The sequence below is a fragment of the Sebastes fasciatus genome, chromosome 11 (genome assembly GCF_043250625.1).
Source record: "Sebastes fasciatus isolate fSebFas1 chromosome 11, fSebFas1.pri, whole genome shotgun sequence".
NCBI classification, from domain to species: domain Eukaryota; kingdom Metazoa; phylum Chordata; class Actinopteri; order Perciformes; family Sebastidae; genus Sebastes; species Sebastes fasciatus.
In genome coordinates this window covers 5,528,386-5,545,776 of record NC_133805.1, presented here as the reverse complement: position 1 = coordinate 5,545,776, position 17,391 = coordinate 5,528,386, and the positions used below count along the sequence as shown (strand labels likewise).

General features: G+C 42.6%; 1 protein-coding gene across 4 annotated transcripts in view; it reads right to left on the bottom strand.

Moving 5' to 3' along the window:
• The window catches only part of LOC141776522 (nucleoprotein TPR-like), a 32,406-nt gene that overhangs the window by 9,785 nt on the left and 5,230 nt on the right, over positions 1–17,391 (bottom strand). For all 4 annotated transcript variants that reach the window (XM_074650163.1, XM_074650165.1, XM_074650166.1 and 1 more), the window contains exons 9-39: positions 17,350–17,391; positions 16,960–17,097; positions 16,706–16,800; positions 15,453–15,650; positions 15,258–15,365; positions 14,318–14,541; positions 13,949–14,112; positions 13,610–13,734; positions 13,322–13,470; positions 13,048–13,210; positions 12,042–12,176; positions 11,632–11,772; positions 10,286–10,508; positions 9,913–10,109; positions 9,652–9,792; positions 9,409–9,525; positions 9,096–9,299; positions 8,206–8,387; positions 7,279–7,426; positions 6,430–6,567; positions 6,037–6,168; positions 5,777–5,907; positions 4,371–4,581; positions 4,149–4,268; positions 2,809–2,922; positions 2,507–2,611; positions 2,199–2,411; positions 1,502–1,540; positions 1,144–1,338; positions 403–514; positions 103–296 (exon numbers count right to left, since the gene is read on the bottom strand). The exon at positions 17,350–17,391 is cut by the window's right edge and continues 46 nt beyond it. In XM_074650163.1, coding sequence (XP_074506264.1) covers positions 103–296; positions 403–514; positions 1,144–1,338; positions 1,502–1,540; positions 2,199–2,411; positions 2,507–2,611; positions 2,809–2,922; positions 4,149–4,268; positions 4,371–4,581; positions 5,777–5,907; positions 6,037–6,168; positions 6,430–6,567; positions 7,279–7,426; positions 8,206–8,387; positions 9,096–9,299; positions 9,409–9,525; positions 9,652–9,792; positions 9,913–10,109; positions 10,286–10,508; positions 11,632–11,772; positions 12,042–12,176; positions 13,048–13,210; positions 13,322–13,470; positions 13,610–13,734; positions 13,949–14,112; positions 14,318–14,541; positions 15,258–15,365; positions 15,453–15,650; positions 16,706–16,800; positions 16,960–17,097; positions 17,350–17,391 — 4,598 coding nt within the window. The remainder of the gene's footprint in view (positions 1–102; positions 297–402; positions 515–1,143; positions 1,339–1,501; positions 1,541–2,198; positions 2,412–2,506; positions 2,612–2,808; positions 2,923–4,148; positions 4,269–4,370; positions 4,582–5,776; positions 5,908–6,036; positions 6,169–6,429; positions 6,568–7,278; positions 7,427–8,205; positions 8,388–9,095; positions 9,300–9,408; positions 9,526–9,651; positions 9,793–9,912; positions 10,110–10,285; positions 10,509–11,631; positions 11,773–12,041; positions 12,177–13,047; positions 13,211–13,321; positions 13,471–13,609; positions 13,735–13,948; positions 14,113–14,317; positions 14,542–15,257; positions 15,366–15,452; positions 15,651–16,705; positions 16,801–16,959; positions 17,098–17,349) is intronic.

Here is a 17,391-nt window from a genome sequence, read left to right as displayed (position 1 = left end):
TCATATCGAGCAGGCCTAATGCACAGCATACTACATTATCTATTTTGGTGAGACAAAGTGATCTAATGAAACAGTCAGTGACCTCCAGCGTGATGCAGGTACCTTAGCTCCACTCTGGTCCTGTGGTTCCTCTCTGGGGTCGGTCTGTGCTTGGGTCTCTCTCAGTTCTCTCAGCTCTCTGTCCAGTCGAAGAAATCGTCCTTCGTACTGAGACTTGAGGGCGCTCATTCTCACCTCCAGTTCCTCCTTGCTCTGTTTCACCTCCTCTATCTCCTTACTGAGTTGCTCCTTCGCATCTACAGGTGACAAACTCAAGTAAGCTGATGTAACAGAGTAGCTTCCTTGATTACTTGTACTTTATCAGGATCTCTTTTCAATTTACTGTGCATAATGTGATCTTACTGATTAGTTGGTTGATTTTGGTCTTGGCTCCCATGAAGACCTTCTTAGTCTTCTCCTCTTTTTCAGCTATCTGCTGTCGGAGCTGCTCCTCCGTGTTCTTGCTCTCAGACAGCTGCAGGGGAACAACACCATATTAGAACTGCTGCTCTGACACTATTAACACACTTTGTATTGATCTGTCCAAGTCTTTTGACACAGTTAACCATGTCACCTTGCTTCAAGGGCGGGTACATTATTATTATTTTTTTTAGGTTTTTATATCCTTCTGTAGTTTCCCAGTGGTGTTCCATATGTACCTTATGTTCCCCACGTAACCTGACATACGTTTCTGCATTATGATACATATATATAAACATATATCCTTATCCATAGTCAGTGACATTCAGTAAGTTAGATGGGGGTCTGAATGCTCCCAGTTTGGAGAAGCAGACAGCAGTACCGGCACAGAAGCTAAGCAACATACTGCTGCGGACGCCACGTTAGTTTGGATCCGGAAGTCCCACAATAACACAAACAAACTAACCGATCGAGGCAGCGGTAGACGAGCAACTCCTGTGTTCTGCGAGGTAAAAATACTGTTTTTGTCAAAGGAGTCTGGTGGCTTTTAAGACTGAAGCCGTTATATCGTGGTGTTCAAAGCCACCAGACTCCGTTGACAAAAACATAATTTTACCTTGCAGAATACGGTAGTATACATAGAACTCTCTAGAATGATTTTGGGAAAGCAGGATGTGGAAGTACCTCTTGTCTGAGTTTTGCCAGCTCCTCTTGTTGTGCCTGGTTAGCGTCACTACCGACGTTAGCGTCGCTGGCCTGGATGGACTGGGAACTCTGGCTCTGGTTGGCCTGCGTGGCTCTGATGGCTTCATTAGCCTGGTTAGCTTCGGTTAGCTGCTCCTGCAGACGCTTGATGTCGGCTTCACGCTCACCAACCACCTGACAAAGATTGTACATTAGAACAGGCAGCGTGGGGTGGGGGTTTGGATAGAAAAGTAAAGTCCATAAAGTAGATAAATCTCATTACTTCTCATACAGAAAGTCTTTAAATGCTACAGTACAGATTTATCAACACACATCACCAGACAAAACTTTTCCTAACCTTCTGCAGGTTGTCCTGTTGGCCCTGAAGCTCAGTCGCCTGTTACGAGGTAAGCACAGATACACCACTACTTATTAGTTTAACTGTTGCACAAAAATAAAACACAACAGCAGCAACCTTTTCAATAAAAATAATGACATTTTCTTTCTTTTCTGAAACAGAAACACACAGTCGCACACACACTGTGCAGTATAGGCATTATTAGGGACGTGTATTGGCAAGAATCTGGCAATACGACGATTTCTAACGGCTTGTGTCGTGCCACGGCGGCTTTTCGCTGCATCGAGCAAAGCCCAACTTTGGTCGCTGCACGCTGTGTCGTGCAGCTTAAACATGAGCTCAAACTGCGCTGCGTCGCGAGCGTAGACTGCTCTCTTCCGCCGGGAAACGACAGTTGGTATAGCTCTATTGTCATCGTGGAAACAGTAGGGATTATATACACTGTTCAGTTAAAGAAACACGCTGAGATAACGAAAAGGACCCCGGGAGGAAACCGGGAGAGGGTGATGAAAAACGGGAGTCTCCTGGGAAAATCGTGAGGGTTGGAAAGTATGTTTACTGTATATGTGTGTCCATTGTGTATGAGACAGAACTATAAAGGCTAGCTAAATGTATGTGTAAGTATACGTATAAATAAAGGTAAGTATTGAAACAAACAAAGACAGAGAGTAAAGAGAAAGGCAGTCCTCGGCGTCACCTTGCTTTCCGCTTGGCTGAGAGCAGTCTTGAGGTTGCCGACTTCCTGGTTGTGGCTCTGCTGACTGCTTTGCTGGGTCTGCTGGAGCTCTTTCTGATTAGCGAGGTTCTGCTGAAGGGACTCTTTAGCCTGCTGGAGCTCCCTCTGGATCTGCTGCATCTGGTTCTGACGGGACTGAGCTAAAGACTGAGCTGATTTTAACTGGTTCTGTGCCTGTAAAAAATAAAAATATCAACTATAAATCCAGCAAAATAGGTTTGTATAATATTAGTGTAGAGTGTTGATGTGTTCTTGGCAGAACTTCCTACCTGCTGGCTGTGGGTCTTGGCTTGCTGAAGCTCTTTCTGACTCTGAGTCAGCTGGTTCTGATTCTGCTGCAGTTGCGTCTGGGTCTGGGACACCTGGGACTGGACCTATAGAAGCAAAGAGGTGACAGTCGAGCCAGTGATGTGATTCCTGCCTTTTACCACGCTGAAACCTTCAACACTGGTGTCATTACCACCTAAAGCTCTCTAAAGGAGTTAACAGCAGCTCACATTGTATTTGTCGCACCCTGGCTGGATCATATACAGACTTAGTCACAGTTTATAACTTGAATGTGCCGCGGTACCTGTGTCAGCTGGTTCTGTTTCTGTGTCAGCTGGTTTTGGAGCTCCTGGAACTTTTCCTTGGTCTGCTGGTTTTCCTTCTTAACTTCCTCCAGCTCCTGCTGGGTCTTCTGGGCCTGGTTGGAGGAAAAAACATGTAAAAAATCTACTGACACTTTCTAACAGTCTGGTTTAAACTTCACGGGACCAGAGCCATGTTTGTTAATATATTCTACCCTACTGTATATAAGAAGTGGACGTAGTCACCATGACGTCGGCATTTTGGCCGTCACCACCTTGGATTTTGTCAACATTTTGGTCTTTACAACCAGAAGTGACACGAGAGGGCGGAGCTAAGTACACCCGAACGCTGAATAAGACATTTTTAGGCGACGAAAAAGATTATAATTAACCTTAATGAACTGAAAACACACTGTGAAAGGGTTAAAGTTCTCAGACGAAAACACGGACAACGCCGTGGTAACGACCTGTCAATCACAAGGTAGCCACGCCATAAAGCATCCCCTGCTTTATGGTCTATTTCACTCTAAATGGGACCATCATTTACTAAATGAACATCATGCTGTATTGAAGAAGACTTGAAACTAGTGATTGAGACCATAAACTCATGTTTACAATGTTTACTGAGGTAATAAATCAAGTGAGAAGTAGGCTCATTTTCTCATAGACTTCTATACAATCAGACTTCTTTTTGCAACCAGAGGAGTCGCCCCCTGCTGGCTGTTAGAAAGAATGCAAGTTTAAGGCACTTCTGCATTGGCTTCATTTTTCATACCCAGTGGTAGCTGCCTGATTCTAGCTCAACAAAATCCTGAGTTATATGTTCTTTTTTTAAAGATTTCTGGGGCATTTTTGTCTTTGTTGGACAGATGACAGAGTAGAAATTGGGGAGAGAGAAAGAGAGAGAAAGAGGGAGAAGGGTATGACACACAACAAAGATTCCAAGGCCAGAATCTAAGCCAGGACGCTGCGGTTATATGACATGAGCTGTTACCACTCGGCTACCAAGGCGCTCCGAATTATATGTTCTTATGCATCATCCAATAATGATATGACGATTAGATGATCACTGAGTGACTTTTCTGATGACATAAAACGCCTGTGTGACAACAACAATCGAGTAAGATGAGTCTTGTTTACAATATGTGTCAGAGTGTGAAATATTCGCAGGCGAGTATTTCGTATTTTTGTGTCGTCTATTTGTCACCCCCCCCGGTGTGTAACGGCCTTTAAATGTGGAATTATATGTAGTGGATGTAAAGCAAGGTAGTGTTAATTAAGAAGGTGGTGCTCTATCGTTGCATGTTGGGTTAATAGAGGACTAAAATGTCTTCCTGCTCACCTCCTCCTGTTTTTTCTGCACCGCGTCTTTCAGCTCCTCTACAGACTTGCGGAGCTCCTGCTGCTCCTCCTGACTCGTGCCCGCCTCGCTTCCTGCTTTAGCAGCCGTTTCCTCAACCAGCTGGAACACACAAACACAAACACACAATTCACTCCTTCAGTTTTCATCCATACTAAACTTGTTGTCTACCTTTAACGCCATGAAACAAACAGCAGTCCCCACCTTGTCATGCTGGGCTTTGAGCTCCTCGTACTGGGTCTTGTAGCGTCGTCCGATCTTCTTGACCTGGGTGATGGTCTTGTTCTTCTCCACAATGTCGCTGTTTTTCGTCTCCAGTTCTTTCTTTGCAGTGTCTCTCTCCGACGTCAGACGGGCCACAGAGTCTCTGAAGGCTTGCAGCTGAGACTGAGCCGAGTTACTGCTGGCGCTGGATCTGATGCACACACAACAATAATCACAGTTAACAATCTGCTACTGAGCATAACAGCTGCTGGATGTTCTGCTCTGGTCATCTGAGCTGTCAAATTACAACGGTTAGGTACAAACCACAGGACATGGACCACAGAAATGAGATTATTCTATTATTAACAGCCAGTCTCTGCATTCTCCGACGGCGTATAAGGGCCATAGTAGGTAAAAAAAAAAGAAGAAAAAAAAAAGAATTACATAGGGGGTAATATTCAGAGAAAAAACGTTTTTTTCCGAAGATTAAAGTTTTAAATTTACAAGAAAAAAAAAAAAAAATTCACGAGGAAAAAACGTGAATATTCTGAAATTATAAAGTCATAAATTCACGAGAAAAAAAATTCTGAAATTCTCTGAGATTAAAGTAACAAATTTAGCCGCCGTCTGAATTTCGTAAGTAGCATTTTTATGGTGAGGGTGGCGAGGCGAAGGTCCTGAAAGATACACACATACGTGTTTTTTTCCTGTTCTTTCTGTGTTATTTATGAACATAAAGCTGACATTGGTATGCCTCGCACTTTATCCTCATGTTAGACCTGTCGTACGTTTTATTTTGTCAGTGCGTTATCAGATAAATCCTAAAGATTGCCGTTTCCGATGTCCTCCGAGCGAGGTAAAGGTCCTGAAAGATGTGTATATGCGTTTTCTTTTGTGTACTTTCTGTGTTCTTTTATCAACATAAATAAATATTAATATATTTTGCACTCGGCGGCTCACGTTACGAGTGTTTAACGTTGGCGTCTGTGGTGTGATGAGGTTGATCCAACCTTGCAAAGTGAAGCGATGTGGTTCCTTGACAAAAAAAACAACAATTTTTCCGAATTTCTTATCTCATAAATTTGTGAGTTTATTTTCTTGTAAATTTACCACATTAATCTCAGAGAATATCCATGTTTTTTTCTTGTAAATTCTGAGTTTTTTCGGAATATAACGCCCTCCTCCAGCTCCGTTAAGTGTTTTTTTTACCAACCATAATGGCTCTAATACGCCATCGTAGCATTCAGTTACTAATGCTACATTTTCAGTGTTTTGGTAAAACCAGGCTACTTCAGTGCTTTTGTTGCATCCAGCCTGATGGTGTGTGTGTGTGTGTGTGTGTGTGTGTGTGTGTGTGTGTGTGTGTGTGTGTGTGTGTGTGTGTGTGTGTGTGTGTTCTTCTCTACCTTGCCAGTTCAGTCTTCAGCTTGGCTGTCTCTTCAGCCAGCTGTGCGATGCGTCTCTGCTGAGCTTCTCTCTCAGCGCTGAGTTTCTGTCTCTCCTCAACGTCGCCGTCTTTCTGTTGGCTAACCAGTTGCTGCAGACGGACAGTCAGTCAGTCAAGTTTAACAGAAACTAATGAACATACATGGACAGTTTATAGAATCGTGCACTAAACAACAGAACATAGGTGCAATAAAATAAATATAAAACATAATGCAGCTACCTGTGTTTTGGCCTTCCAGCGTTTCAGATCCTCCTCCAGTATCCTCTTATCAGCCTGCATGGAGCCATTTTTCTCTGACAGTAGAGACAAAGAGTGATGTAGTGGGCTGATGTCTGACTGGAGCTTTGTAACCTGATGGAGACGGAGAAGAACAAAAGAGGAGAGATGTTGAGAGAGATTCAAACACCCTTATTCTCCTTGACGAAACTTCAACCGGAAAGATGTTCAGGGAACAAATGAAGCCGATTCTCTGAAACCAGCCACAGCTAACAATGACGGGAAGACAGGACAGGACAGGACAGGACAGGACAGGACAGGACAGGACAGGACAGGACAGGACAGGACAGGACAGGACAGGACAGAACCGCGACATGCAAAACACTTGAATCTTACTTTAGCCTGAGCTTGCTGCAGCTCTTGTTCCAGTTTATCTCGGTCCATTCTCAGCATCCTGGTGGTTTCTTGGAGGGCGCTGATGGTCTCCATCTTCTTCAGCTGTTCCTCCTGCTGGGCCAGAGTCTTCGCTGTAGCCTGAGCGAGAAAGCGAGGGCAAACAGACAGATGCATTATAATAAATTCTCTCGTACCACTTTTGCCCTTTTTAGCTCGAAGTTAGCCTTATTAATTTGTCAAAGTAAGAGTAGGCTACTCTGCTGAAGGCAATACCCTCCTTCACAGCCTGAAAGAACAAATAGTAAGTAGTTGTTGGAAGCCTTTATTACGTATTTCACATCCATGCTTTTCTCTGCAAATTCCATCGTTTTTTTCTGACTTTTTTTCCCGACTTTTTTGTCCGTCATTTTTCAGATCTTTTGTTTCGGACATTTTTCCGACTTTTTTGTCCGACATTTTTCAGATCTTTTTTTCAGACTTTTTTTGTCCGACATTTTTTTCAGAAATTTTTTTAGATCTTTTTTTTCATGAAAATGTCGGACAAAAAAGTCCGACATTTTTCAGATCTTTTTTTTCAGACTTTTTTTTCAGAACTTTTGTTTCTGACATTTTTCAGATCTTTTTTTCCAGAACTTTTTTTTCTGACATTTTTCAGATCTTTTTTTTCAGAACTTTTTTCCCAGACATTTTTTAGATCTTTTTTTCAGACTTTTTTTTCGGACAAACACACGGATGATTTTTATGTTGTTCTCATCATTTACAGGTAAAGCTGACAAATGAGCCCCCAAATTTCCCTGTATCTCGTTACCCATCACCCGTCTTCCACCCTTCTATCGCTTCATCTCCTACCTGCATCCTCTCCCTCTCAGAGTTCAACGCTTCCTGCAGCTCCTTCAGCTCTCTGTCCTGGTGTTCCACTCGCTGTTTGTAGCGAAGGGCTTCTCCGTCAGACGCATCGCACTGAGCCAAAGCGATCTCTTTCTCACGCCGCACAAACCTACAACACACACACACACATATCCAGACTCAATCCCAATAGCTTACATAATAATAAAATTTACTTTGCCTTTCATTTCTACAAAATTCTGTGTTTTCTATGTTAACAACCTCTCTATGTTAAGCCCTTCTCACAAGTATTAAAGATATAATATGTAACTTTTATACATTAAAATGATTAAAAACAACTAGAGAACATTATCTCAAATGTTTCCAACAATTTTCAAACCTGAGAAATCTGTCATTTTAATTAATAAGGTCTGTCTTATTTGGTCACCTATCAGTGGCGTCATATCCCCTTTGAGCACGCGTCAGTGTTGTGGTTGTCCGCCAGAAGCTGTCATAAATTGCCTTTTCATCCAGTTTTAAGCCACATTTTTACAATACACTTTTTAGATCTTTTAGTTTTTAACTCTATATTCTAACCGTATAAAGGACTTTAGTCATCGGACGTCTGGATCTGAAGTTGTCAGAGAAACAAGCAGAGCAAACGGTGCACAACCCCTCCAGGACGTCCCGTGTCCGCCAAACAGCATTGGAGAAACGCCGATTATTAACGTGAAACTGCTTTATATTTGGAGAGGAGCAGACCTCTGTGGATGAAAACCTCCTGAACGATGAACACTGAAGGAATCCTAACGGGGAGAAACTGACTGCAATGATGGCAATGACTCCCATGATCCCACGACACTTCACTAGACTCTGTCTTTTGTTATTCTTTTGATTTAGAGACTCCTATCAGCTAACACACAGCCACCCTCAGTGTTGTTGCTGTATTACCGGAGTATTTCCAGGATCTGTTCAGTGGTCTTCCCCTCCTCACTGAATGACAGGTCGAGCTGCTGCTGCTGCTGCGATTGCAGCTGACGACTCTTGGTGGCCATTTCATCCATCTGTTGATGCAGGAGAGCGTTCTGCTTCCCCAGCTCCGCACAGCGATTACTCTTATTGGACAGATCCTCCTGAAGGAGAGTCAAACTGTTACGACCGAGCAGAAACACAACATTCTCCTACAGCAGGGTTTACCACACTTTGGCAAAAACGTTTACATCAATAGAAATCATTTGTATTAATAATAATAATAATAATAATAATAATAATAATAATTCATTCATAATAATTAATATTATGAATAAAACATATTTTTTATAAATGTAAACCTTTTGTCTGTTGCCTTTCCAAGATCCCAAATTATTTAATTAATTAATACTATTAATATTATTATTAATAATAAAAAAATATTTCTATTACTAACTTTAATTAATAATAATATTTTGATCAATAAAGGCTTGAAAATGCCCCAAAAAAATTAAAAAAAATTATATTAATAATATTTTGGGTAACACTTAATTTTACAGGGCTGCAAATGTCATGGTAATTAGGTGATAATTAGCAAGTAACCTATTTGGAATTTCTTTGGAATTACTGCCAAATTACCCCAATATTTACCTCAAAATGTAATCGAAAATTACTTTATTTTAAACATTATTTAATAATTTGGCAGTAATTCCAAAGAAATTTCCAAATGGGTTACTTGCTAATTATCACCTAATTACCATGATATTTGTGTTACCATATTTTGGATATGCTTGATAAACACCTGTACAGCGCTGTGTAAAAAAAGGACCACAGGAAGTATAGTTTCTTCCCTCTTGGGTTAGCCGTCCTACCTTCAGCTGCTTCTCCGCTGTGTTCAAGGCTGCAGTTTTCTCCTGCACGAGGGACGAGCTCTTGTTCAGCTGCTCCTCCAGCTCCCTCTTCCGTGCCGCATCTTGCTGCAATCTTTTCTTCAGCTCCTGCAGAGCCTCCACATCAGCAGCGTGAAGCATGAGCTCCCGTTCATACTTGGCCTGCGCCTCTCCGGCTAGCTTAGTCTGAGAGGAGGACAGAGGAGGAAACAGTTGATAAAGATATATAAACTAACTGATAGGGACTGAGGATATTAACCAGCATAAGAGTGTGTTTGTGTGTGTGTTAATGGACCTGCAGCAGGCTGTCCTGTATGGCCTTCTGCTCCAGTGTAACAGCAGAGGCAGCTCTCTCCAGCGCCTCCTGCTGCTCTGCCTGGCTGGACTTCAGACTGCGTTGCACCTCACACACCTGGACAAGACAGCAGGGGAAAAAAACTATCGATACTTGGAGCTCTACATTGAATAGGCTGAAAGGTCAGCTGAAATTGAGCATTGAGATCCGATCGCTCAGACCACATTCAGAGAGCAGACTTACTTGTTTTTCCACCACATCCACCGCCTTTCTCCCCTCCTCTCTCTCCTGCTGCCTCATCTTCTCCACCTCTAAGATCCTCTTCTCCAGCTGCTTCTGCATCTCGTCGGACTCCTTCAGCCGGAGCTCCAGAGGGGTGCGAGACTAAAGAATGGAGGAGGGTCAGTTCACACGTGTGTGTATGAGAATACAAAGAGGATGGTGGAGAAGAACAGAGTATGTTGTTGTCGTTACTAAAAGGGGAAATGGATCAAAGAGCTATACCTCTTTTTCTTTCTTCAGACTGTCTTCCAGAGACAGAACCACAGCCCGGTACTGCTCTACGGTAGCGTTGGCGTTCTTTAGCTGCTCCGCTAGCTCGCTGTTTTGTTCCTCGGCGGTACGCAGGAGACCTTTCACCTCCGCAAGCTCCTGCTCTGATTGGCTGAGCTGCTGGGAGGCTGCTGGCACTGGAGAGCGTACTGAGAGGTAAACAGAGACAAAGAACAGACGTTAAAAGGTATATTTTGCCAGATTTTCTGAGGTGGGGTTGTATGAGGGACTTATTCATAGTCAGTGTATTATCTACAGCAGATGACGGTCGGCACGACCCCAGTTTGGAGAAACAGACATACTACAATATGGTGCTGCTGTTTACCTCTGAGTGGTGCTCTGAGGGCTGCAGCTCTGGAAGCTGGGGTGCTGCCGGTGGTGGTGGTGTTGGTGTTGCTGGAGCTAGTAACGGCCTCAGAGGACGAAGCAGAAGCCAGCTGGGCTTTCAGCGCTGCCACCTGCTGTTCAGAGCTACGCAACAACTCCCTGGTCTTCTGCTGCAAGGTGTTCTGGGTCTCCAGCTGTTTCTTAGCTTCCAACAACTGAGCCTGTCGAGGCGGTGGAGGTGACAGAGGAGCAACATTACATGCTGTGTCCAGCAACACTTATTTAGGAGTAGTATACACCACCGTTCAAACGTTTGAAATCAGCTGTTGTAGTGATTTTTTTTTCTTCATAATGGCTAATTAAACTGGGAATAGTCAATCTATAGTATGTTCAGCTGATATACCAGCAGTGATAACCCTCGACTAACCTTCTATTTCTAGTGTGAAGTTTGAAGAGGAGCTGCAGCTGTTAATTCCAGCTTGTTCTGGGCTGCTTTATTGTGACCTTGATGCTGAAACAGGAAACTGTTTCTGTTTAAATCTGCTCACATTTTGATGCTCAGTTTGAAGTTTCTTTAACCAATGACTGCTGATTTCTTCTGTTCTTATTCAACTATTGCTCAGAGGGATCTTTGTCTCTTTCAGTTGTCAGTCTGGTTGAATCGTTGTACAGCGTTTTGTTCTCAGTGTACTAAGCTAAATAACATATATTTGTAAAGATTACTTTTTACAAGCTAAAAGCAGGAGAGACAATTCAGAAATATTTCAGACATCTGACTGGACAGAATCAAGTCTTTGTGGGATGGCTGTGGCTCACTGGGTTTAGCGGGTCGTCCTTTGACCACAAGGTTAATGGTTCGATCCCCGGCTCCTCTTGTCTACATGTTGAAGTGTCCTTGAGCGAGACACTGAACCCCAAACTGCTCCCTGGGTGCTTTACAGCAGCCTACTGCTCCTAAATGCTTAAGATGGGTTAAATGCAGAGGTCAAATTTTATGTGACGATTAAAATAAAAAGTTTAAGTTTTTGTATTTTTTAAGTTTATGTTTCAATTTATTTATTTTTTTTAGGATAAAGTTTTATTAAAAAATTTTTTAGTTTAATTTTTTTTTTTTTAGTTTTCTTTGTTTTGTTTAAGTTTTTAATTTAAAGTTTTTTTTAAGTTTTGTGGCAGTAGATTACAAGTTTAAGTTTTTTATATATATTTTTAAAGGTTTTTTTAAGTTAAGGTTTTTTTTTTTTTTAGTTAAACATTTACATTTTTTGAAGTTCATGTTTTGTGGCAGGAGATTACAAACGTTTGAACGGTTGTATAGAAATCATTAAATGTATATATTCAACGTACGTCCATTGTGCGCCCAAGGGCGTGTCTCTGTGCTACTTCCTGGTCCAGCCTGGTCTTCATTGAAACCAGATCTGCCTCCAGATGCTCTATCTTGTTGTTCAGCCGCTGGCGAGTCTCTGTCTCTGTACGCTCCATAGTCAACTACAGCAATAAGAGAGGAGGAGGAGGAAAACAGGAGAAATCATCAGGAAAAAATGAATGAATTTAAGGGTCGACTGAATGTCTGGTACTACTGTCACATCTTAAATCATAGTGGATGATGCTATTTATTTCGGTAGCCAATATCTAGTGAAAAATAGCAACTTAATGACACTCTCTGCTAGTAAAAAGGAAGATTACTACATGTTTCATTTACTGCAATGTTTCAATTGTTCAACTGAGAATAAAACCACTGTTGCGCGATACTGTACCTGGATAGTCTTGAGGTTGGTGAGCAGCAGGTTCTGGTTCCGTTGTTCAGCCAGCACGGATTCCTTCTCTCGACTGAGTCGACTCTCTCCTTGTCTCAACATGTCTTTTTCTTTAGTCAAGTTCTCTACGCGCACCTACACACACAGACACAGAGGGAGAAATAAACTATGTAGGTAATAATTGAGATAGAGACAGAAAAGAGAGCAGGGGGGATTTTGAAGACAGTAAAAATGTAGTGCAACATTTTTTGGTAGTTATTAGATTCACCAAGAGAGCTGATGGTTATAAATGGATCTGAACAAAGGGAGGGAGGTATAATCAGTTTGGATGGTGGTTTTCACTAAAAGTGTTATGCACATACCAAAACAGATTCTCATATCGCAGTCACACTTTACAACAGGAGTAAAGGCTCCGTTATTATAAAATTTAAACAACGATGGGCAGAGCTGATTGACCACGCTCTTACGGGACAATCTGTTAGAATGAATATCTCACGTCCTATTCCTGGTTCAGTCGAGAAAGCGTGTGCATCTCTTCATGTTTAACAAGTTGGTAATTGTGTTGTCTGTGTTTTTGTTGTATACTTGCAGTCAAAGAAAATTGCATTTCAAGATCAAAACTACGGAAGCCGAGAATGGCGGTGCTTGTGATTAGTTTTTTTTAAATGGCGTAATCGAGATAACAAAAGCTTTTACTTGCTCTCAAGTCCGTTAGATAGAAGATAGAAAACTGCTTTTCAATATGAAAAAAGCTCCTAGTATGTAATCACTCTGCTCAATACCAATGCAGTAAGCCAAATAACTGTATTCCATTTAATACGTCATTGACATAAAAATAGAGATTTGTTTAAAAGTGTTTTCTTTATATTTGAAGATAAAGAATAACACCGTCTATGTGATTTCACCTCTCTTAGATCCAGCTGTTTTTAAATGTGTCACCCTGTCTCCAGTACAGTTGATATCTATCCAGCACCATTAAGATAATTAAGCTTCTCCTCTTCCTCACCTCTTCCAGTGCCAGCTTTTCGTTAGACTGTCGCAGGTCCTGGCTCATTGTGTGGATGATGTGTTCGTGTCGTTGGGCCGTTGCAGCCATCTTTTGGTTCCTCTCCTGTAGGGCCGAGACCTCTCTGCGGTAGGCGGATACGGTGTCCTGCAGCATCTCGTACCTGACATACACAGAGACGCACAGGACAAACACACACATCGCATAAATACATATCTCCAAGAACTGAAATATGAGGCAGGTGCAGCAGCAGCGCTGGCTGGGTCTAGCGAACCTCTTGTTGCTGAACTCTAGTTGAGAGGACAGCTTGGCGTGGCTGGAGCGGAGATCTGTCAGCTGCCTCTGTAGCCGCTCGTTTGTTTCATTCACCATCCTGTCGTTCTCGGCCTTCTCCTTCTTATACAGAGTGAAGGCATCATTCAGCTGCAGAGGCACAGACACAAACACATTCAGTCACAAGAGATACTGAGTTAAAAAAAACATTTATATTTTTCCCCCTACTTCATATGCAGATGAAGAAAAATGCAGATTGAAGTGTAAGTGTGCAGTATATTATATATACCTGTTTTAAAGCAGCTTTAGCCTGAGTAGTCTGTGCTGACTCGGCAGCAGCAGCTCTCTGAGGAGTAGAGCGAGTGGCTGGGACGGAGGGACGAACATGTGCAGGGTGGGATGAAGAATCCGGACCTGCAGACACACATGAAAACTTGACTAAAATGTGGGAGACATTCTTACGTAAACAAACATGCATGTAAACACAACGGGCAAAATGCAAGCAAAAATGATCGAGGTCACGTCCATATATCGTACGATATGGTGCCATCAGCGGCCGCAATCCATTCTTAAAAATCCATTATTAGATCCCCATAAAGGCCAATGTATGTTAGTATTGTGGTTTCACCTTGAGGAGGCAGGCTGAAGCCGGTGCTCTGTGTCAGCAGGGCCTTGTACATGTCTCTCTGCCTGGCGTTGGAGTCAGCCAGCTGTTTCTGCTGGTTCCTCTGCTCTCTCAGCTGCTCCACCTCCTTCTGAAGCTTATCCACGCTGGCCTCCAGCTCGGACACGCTGAGGGGAACCAGAGACAGAGCTAATGCTTCAAATACGCTTCAAATAGCTTCACTGCTCAGTGCACGTATTTTCAGTTTGTAGTGCGTTCCAGCTGCACAGTGTGTGGATTTTGTGTTTGGGAGAAATGCCCTGATGTATGCTAGATTAACAAGAATGTATGCGACGTAAAAAAACAACAACAACAGTTAATAGCACTTCTTACCGCGCTGACGTTACTTGGCTCTGCCGTCTGTCCTTTTCCTCCTCCAGCTCGCTCAGCCTTCCCATCATGCTTTGGTTCTGCCGCTGCATCTCCTCCACGCTGCGGAAGGACAGCTGGCGCGAACTGACGACCTCAGAGGTGCTGGAAATGTTGGCGGAGCTGCCGTCGTCCTTGGTCACCCGATTCCCTCTGGCTTCCTCCAGCTCTACCAGAAGAGCACAAACCTGGACAAGAGACCAATGAATGAATGAATGAATGAATGAAAGCATCTGCACCAATCTGCAGAGATCTGTTTTTATTCTGTATTTGTAGCATTGTTATGACCTGAAGAGAATATTTTATAAATCCCCTGTTCATGTGATTGATAAATCATTTGATTGATAAGATAAAGCACAAGAATTCCATCAAAGAGATCAAAGCTACGGAAGCCCTGAGACGCAAGTACGGTACTTTTTTCCCCCCCCATCTGTGATTTTTAAAATGTATTTTCAAAGTGTTTGTGGTTGTAGTACTCATTTTGGCCACAAGAGGCTTAAGTGCACAACTTTCACATGTTCTAAATAGGACTAAAAGCTTTCATGTTTTCTTCTTTGCATGTTCTCCGCATGTTAGCGTAATGTAGAATGTCATTCTTTTGGCTGGAAATGTATTAAAAAAACATGAACGCTTTAAGTCCTATTTAGAACATGGGGTAGTGGTGCACTTCAGCCTCTTGTGGTCGAAATGGGTATTACAACAACAAAGACTCAGTAGCCTCTCAGGGCTTCCGTACACATCAGTTGTGTTGGCTAATGAGGTCATAGTTTATTTTCCTACTAAACAGACTGTGGCACACACTGTATAATCACACTGACAGAATTAAAAATGTGGATCAAAACAGATTAATTTAACTACATTTAGCTTTCTATGAAAGGATGTATTGCTTGGTTTGTGAGTGTACCTGTGTAGATGTGTCCTCTAGCTGTCTGTCTGTCCTCAGTTTGTCTCTCTCTATGCTATCACAGCGCTGCTTGGCCTCCTCCTTCTCTTTCTGCAAACTGTAGATCTCCTGATGAACAGAATATGTTGGAGTCAAAAGGGGAATAAATGTACTTGAATGTAAAGTTTGACAAACACAGAAGGAAAGTGAACAGACCGTTCGAGCCTGTTCCAGCTTGTTGCACAGGGAGGCCATGGATCTCTGCATGCTCTCGTACTCCTCTCTCTGACGCTTGAGGACAGGAGCCTTGGACTCGACCTCCTGGACGATCTCGTCCAGAACTCTGCTCACTCTCCTGGTCTCCTGCTTTTCAAGCTGAAGATGCGTCTGACACTCTGCATACGCATTGTACAGCTACAACACGGGGACAGAGGACGAATTAATACTTGTCTGCTACATCAAACACAAAACCATAGTGTTACTACAGTTACTTAACCTTCCTCATAGAAACATACAGGTTGCAAACGCCAAATTCAACACTTCAGTGGATAATACAGGAGTTTTTTTTATGTCCCTTATCCCTATCCTTGCAGTCAGACAGACCTTTCCGATGGGGAACTGAGGCTGTTATCTACGCTCTCTTCAAAGCCACCAGACTAGACCAGCAACTCCTGTTTCCTCTGAAGTAAAATGACTGTTTTTCTCAATGGAGTCTGGTGGCTTTGAAGACAGCATAGACAGATATAACGGCTTCAGTTCGCCGTCAGAAAGGGCTGTCTGAAGGTAAGATAAAGTGGTGAAAATATTCTAAATATAGCGTACACTTAAACTGATATTTTAGGTGTCTCAAATACATTTTGCTGCTGCCCCCGTCCACAACAGTACATCGCTTTGCTCCCGTCAAAGAGTGAAGAAGCAAAGAGACAAAACTCTGGTGTTTTTTTGACAACAGCAGCTGCCGTCATTTTGGACTGAAAACGCATATTATGTTCACAATATTTCATCGTTCAACACGAGACATTTCAGTAAAATATGACAACAGAATAGAAATAGTTTTGTTTTACTTTTGTACGTCACTTTGGCGGAAGCGTAGCTTTGCAGCTGGGCGCTGACGTTGCAATGGAACGAACAATATACGTTCTTTGCTCCCATGCTGGTACTCTTGTCTGTTTCTCCAAACTGGAGGCGTGCCGACCGCCATCTACTGTAGGTATCCCTTTAAAGTGTTATGTTTAAATAGGTTTGAGCGTTGTCAGATGCTTTAAAGCCATAGCTAGGTAATATGATGACTTATTGATGTTTTAAATGTGTAAAGAGTTTTGTCTGACGCAGTGTAAAACCGTGGAACGCAGCTCATTGCATGTAAATAACAATTTGATTATTGTATTGGTTATTATGCAAACATTTGACATATTACTGATATGAGTTCAACCCTGTCATCCAGTCCTGGTACGTCCCATTAAACTCACATCAAAAAACTTCATGCCGGGCTTCACAATGGCAGCGATGGCAGCTGCTGATGGACACACGACGTCCAACTGCTCCTCAGTCAGAGAGGGCACACCTGCAGCAGAACACACACACACACACACATAAATAAAGGTGGTCAGGTGTGTGCAGACATACTTAATGCACATATGTACACACATAACACCGCAAATGACTCTTTGCATAGGACAACACATGCATCTAGGTATGAAATAACGTGTATGTGTGTTCTTACAGCAGTGTTTGCCTGCAGCCTTCATCGTGGCATTTTCCAGCTCTTTCTCCATTTTCTTGACTTTCTCTCTCAGCTCCGCCTCAAGCCGCGTCTTTAGCGCTTCTCCCTCCGACACCTTCTTTTCTAAAACCTTATTGGCTGCAACACAGAGACAGTGACATCAATCACACATTAATACAGATGGGAATCTACGCCTCACACACAAAAACGGGGCCCTACTGCAAGTATGTGGGCTGTTTCACCTACCCTGCTCAATATTATTAGGATTATACTATTACAATTATCAGTAAGCCAAACACAGCTATCAGTGAAAGACTTGTAGTTCCACAGTGGATTTACTGGAGTATGCAATTAGCATGTTTGCAAGACAACTAAAGACTGGTGCGATACCTTCCCCAGAGTCTTTAATCAGCTTGCTGAGCTCTTCCACCG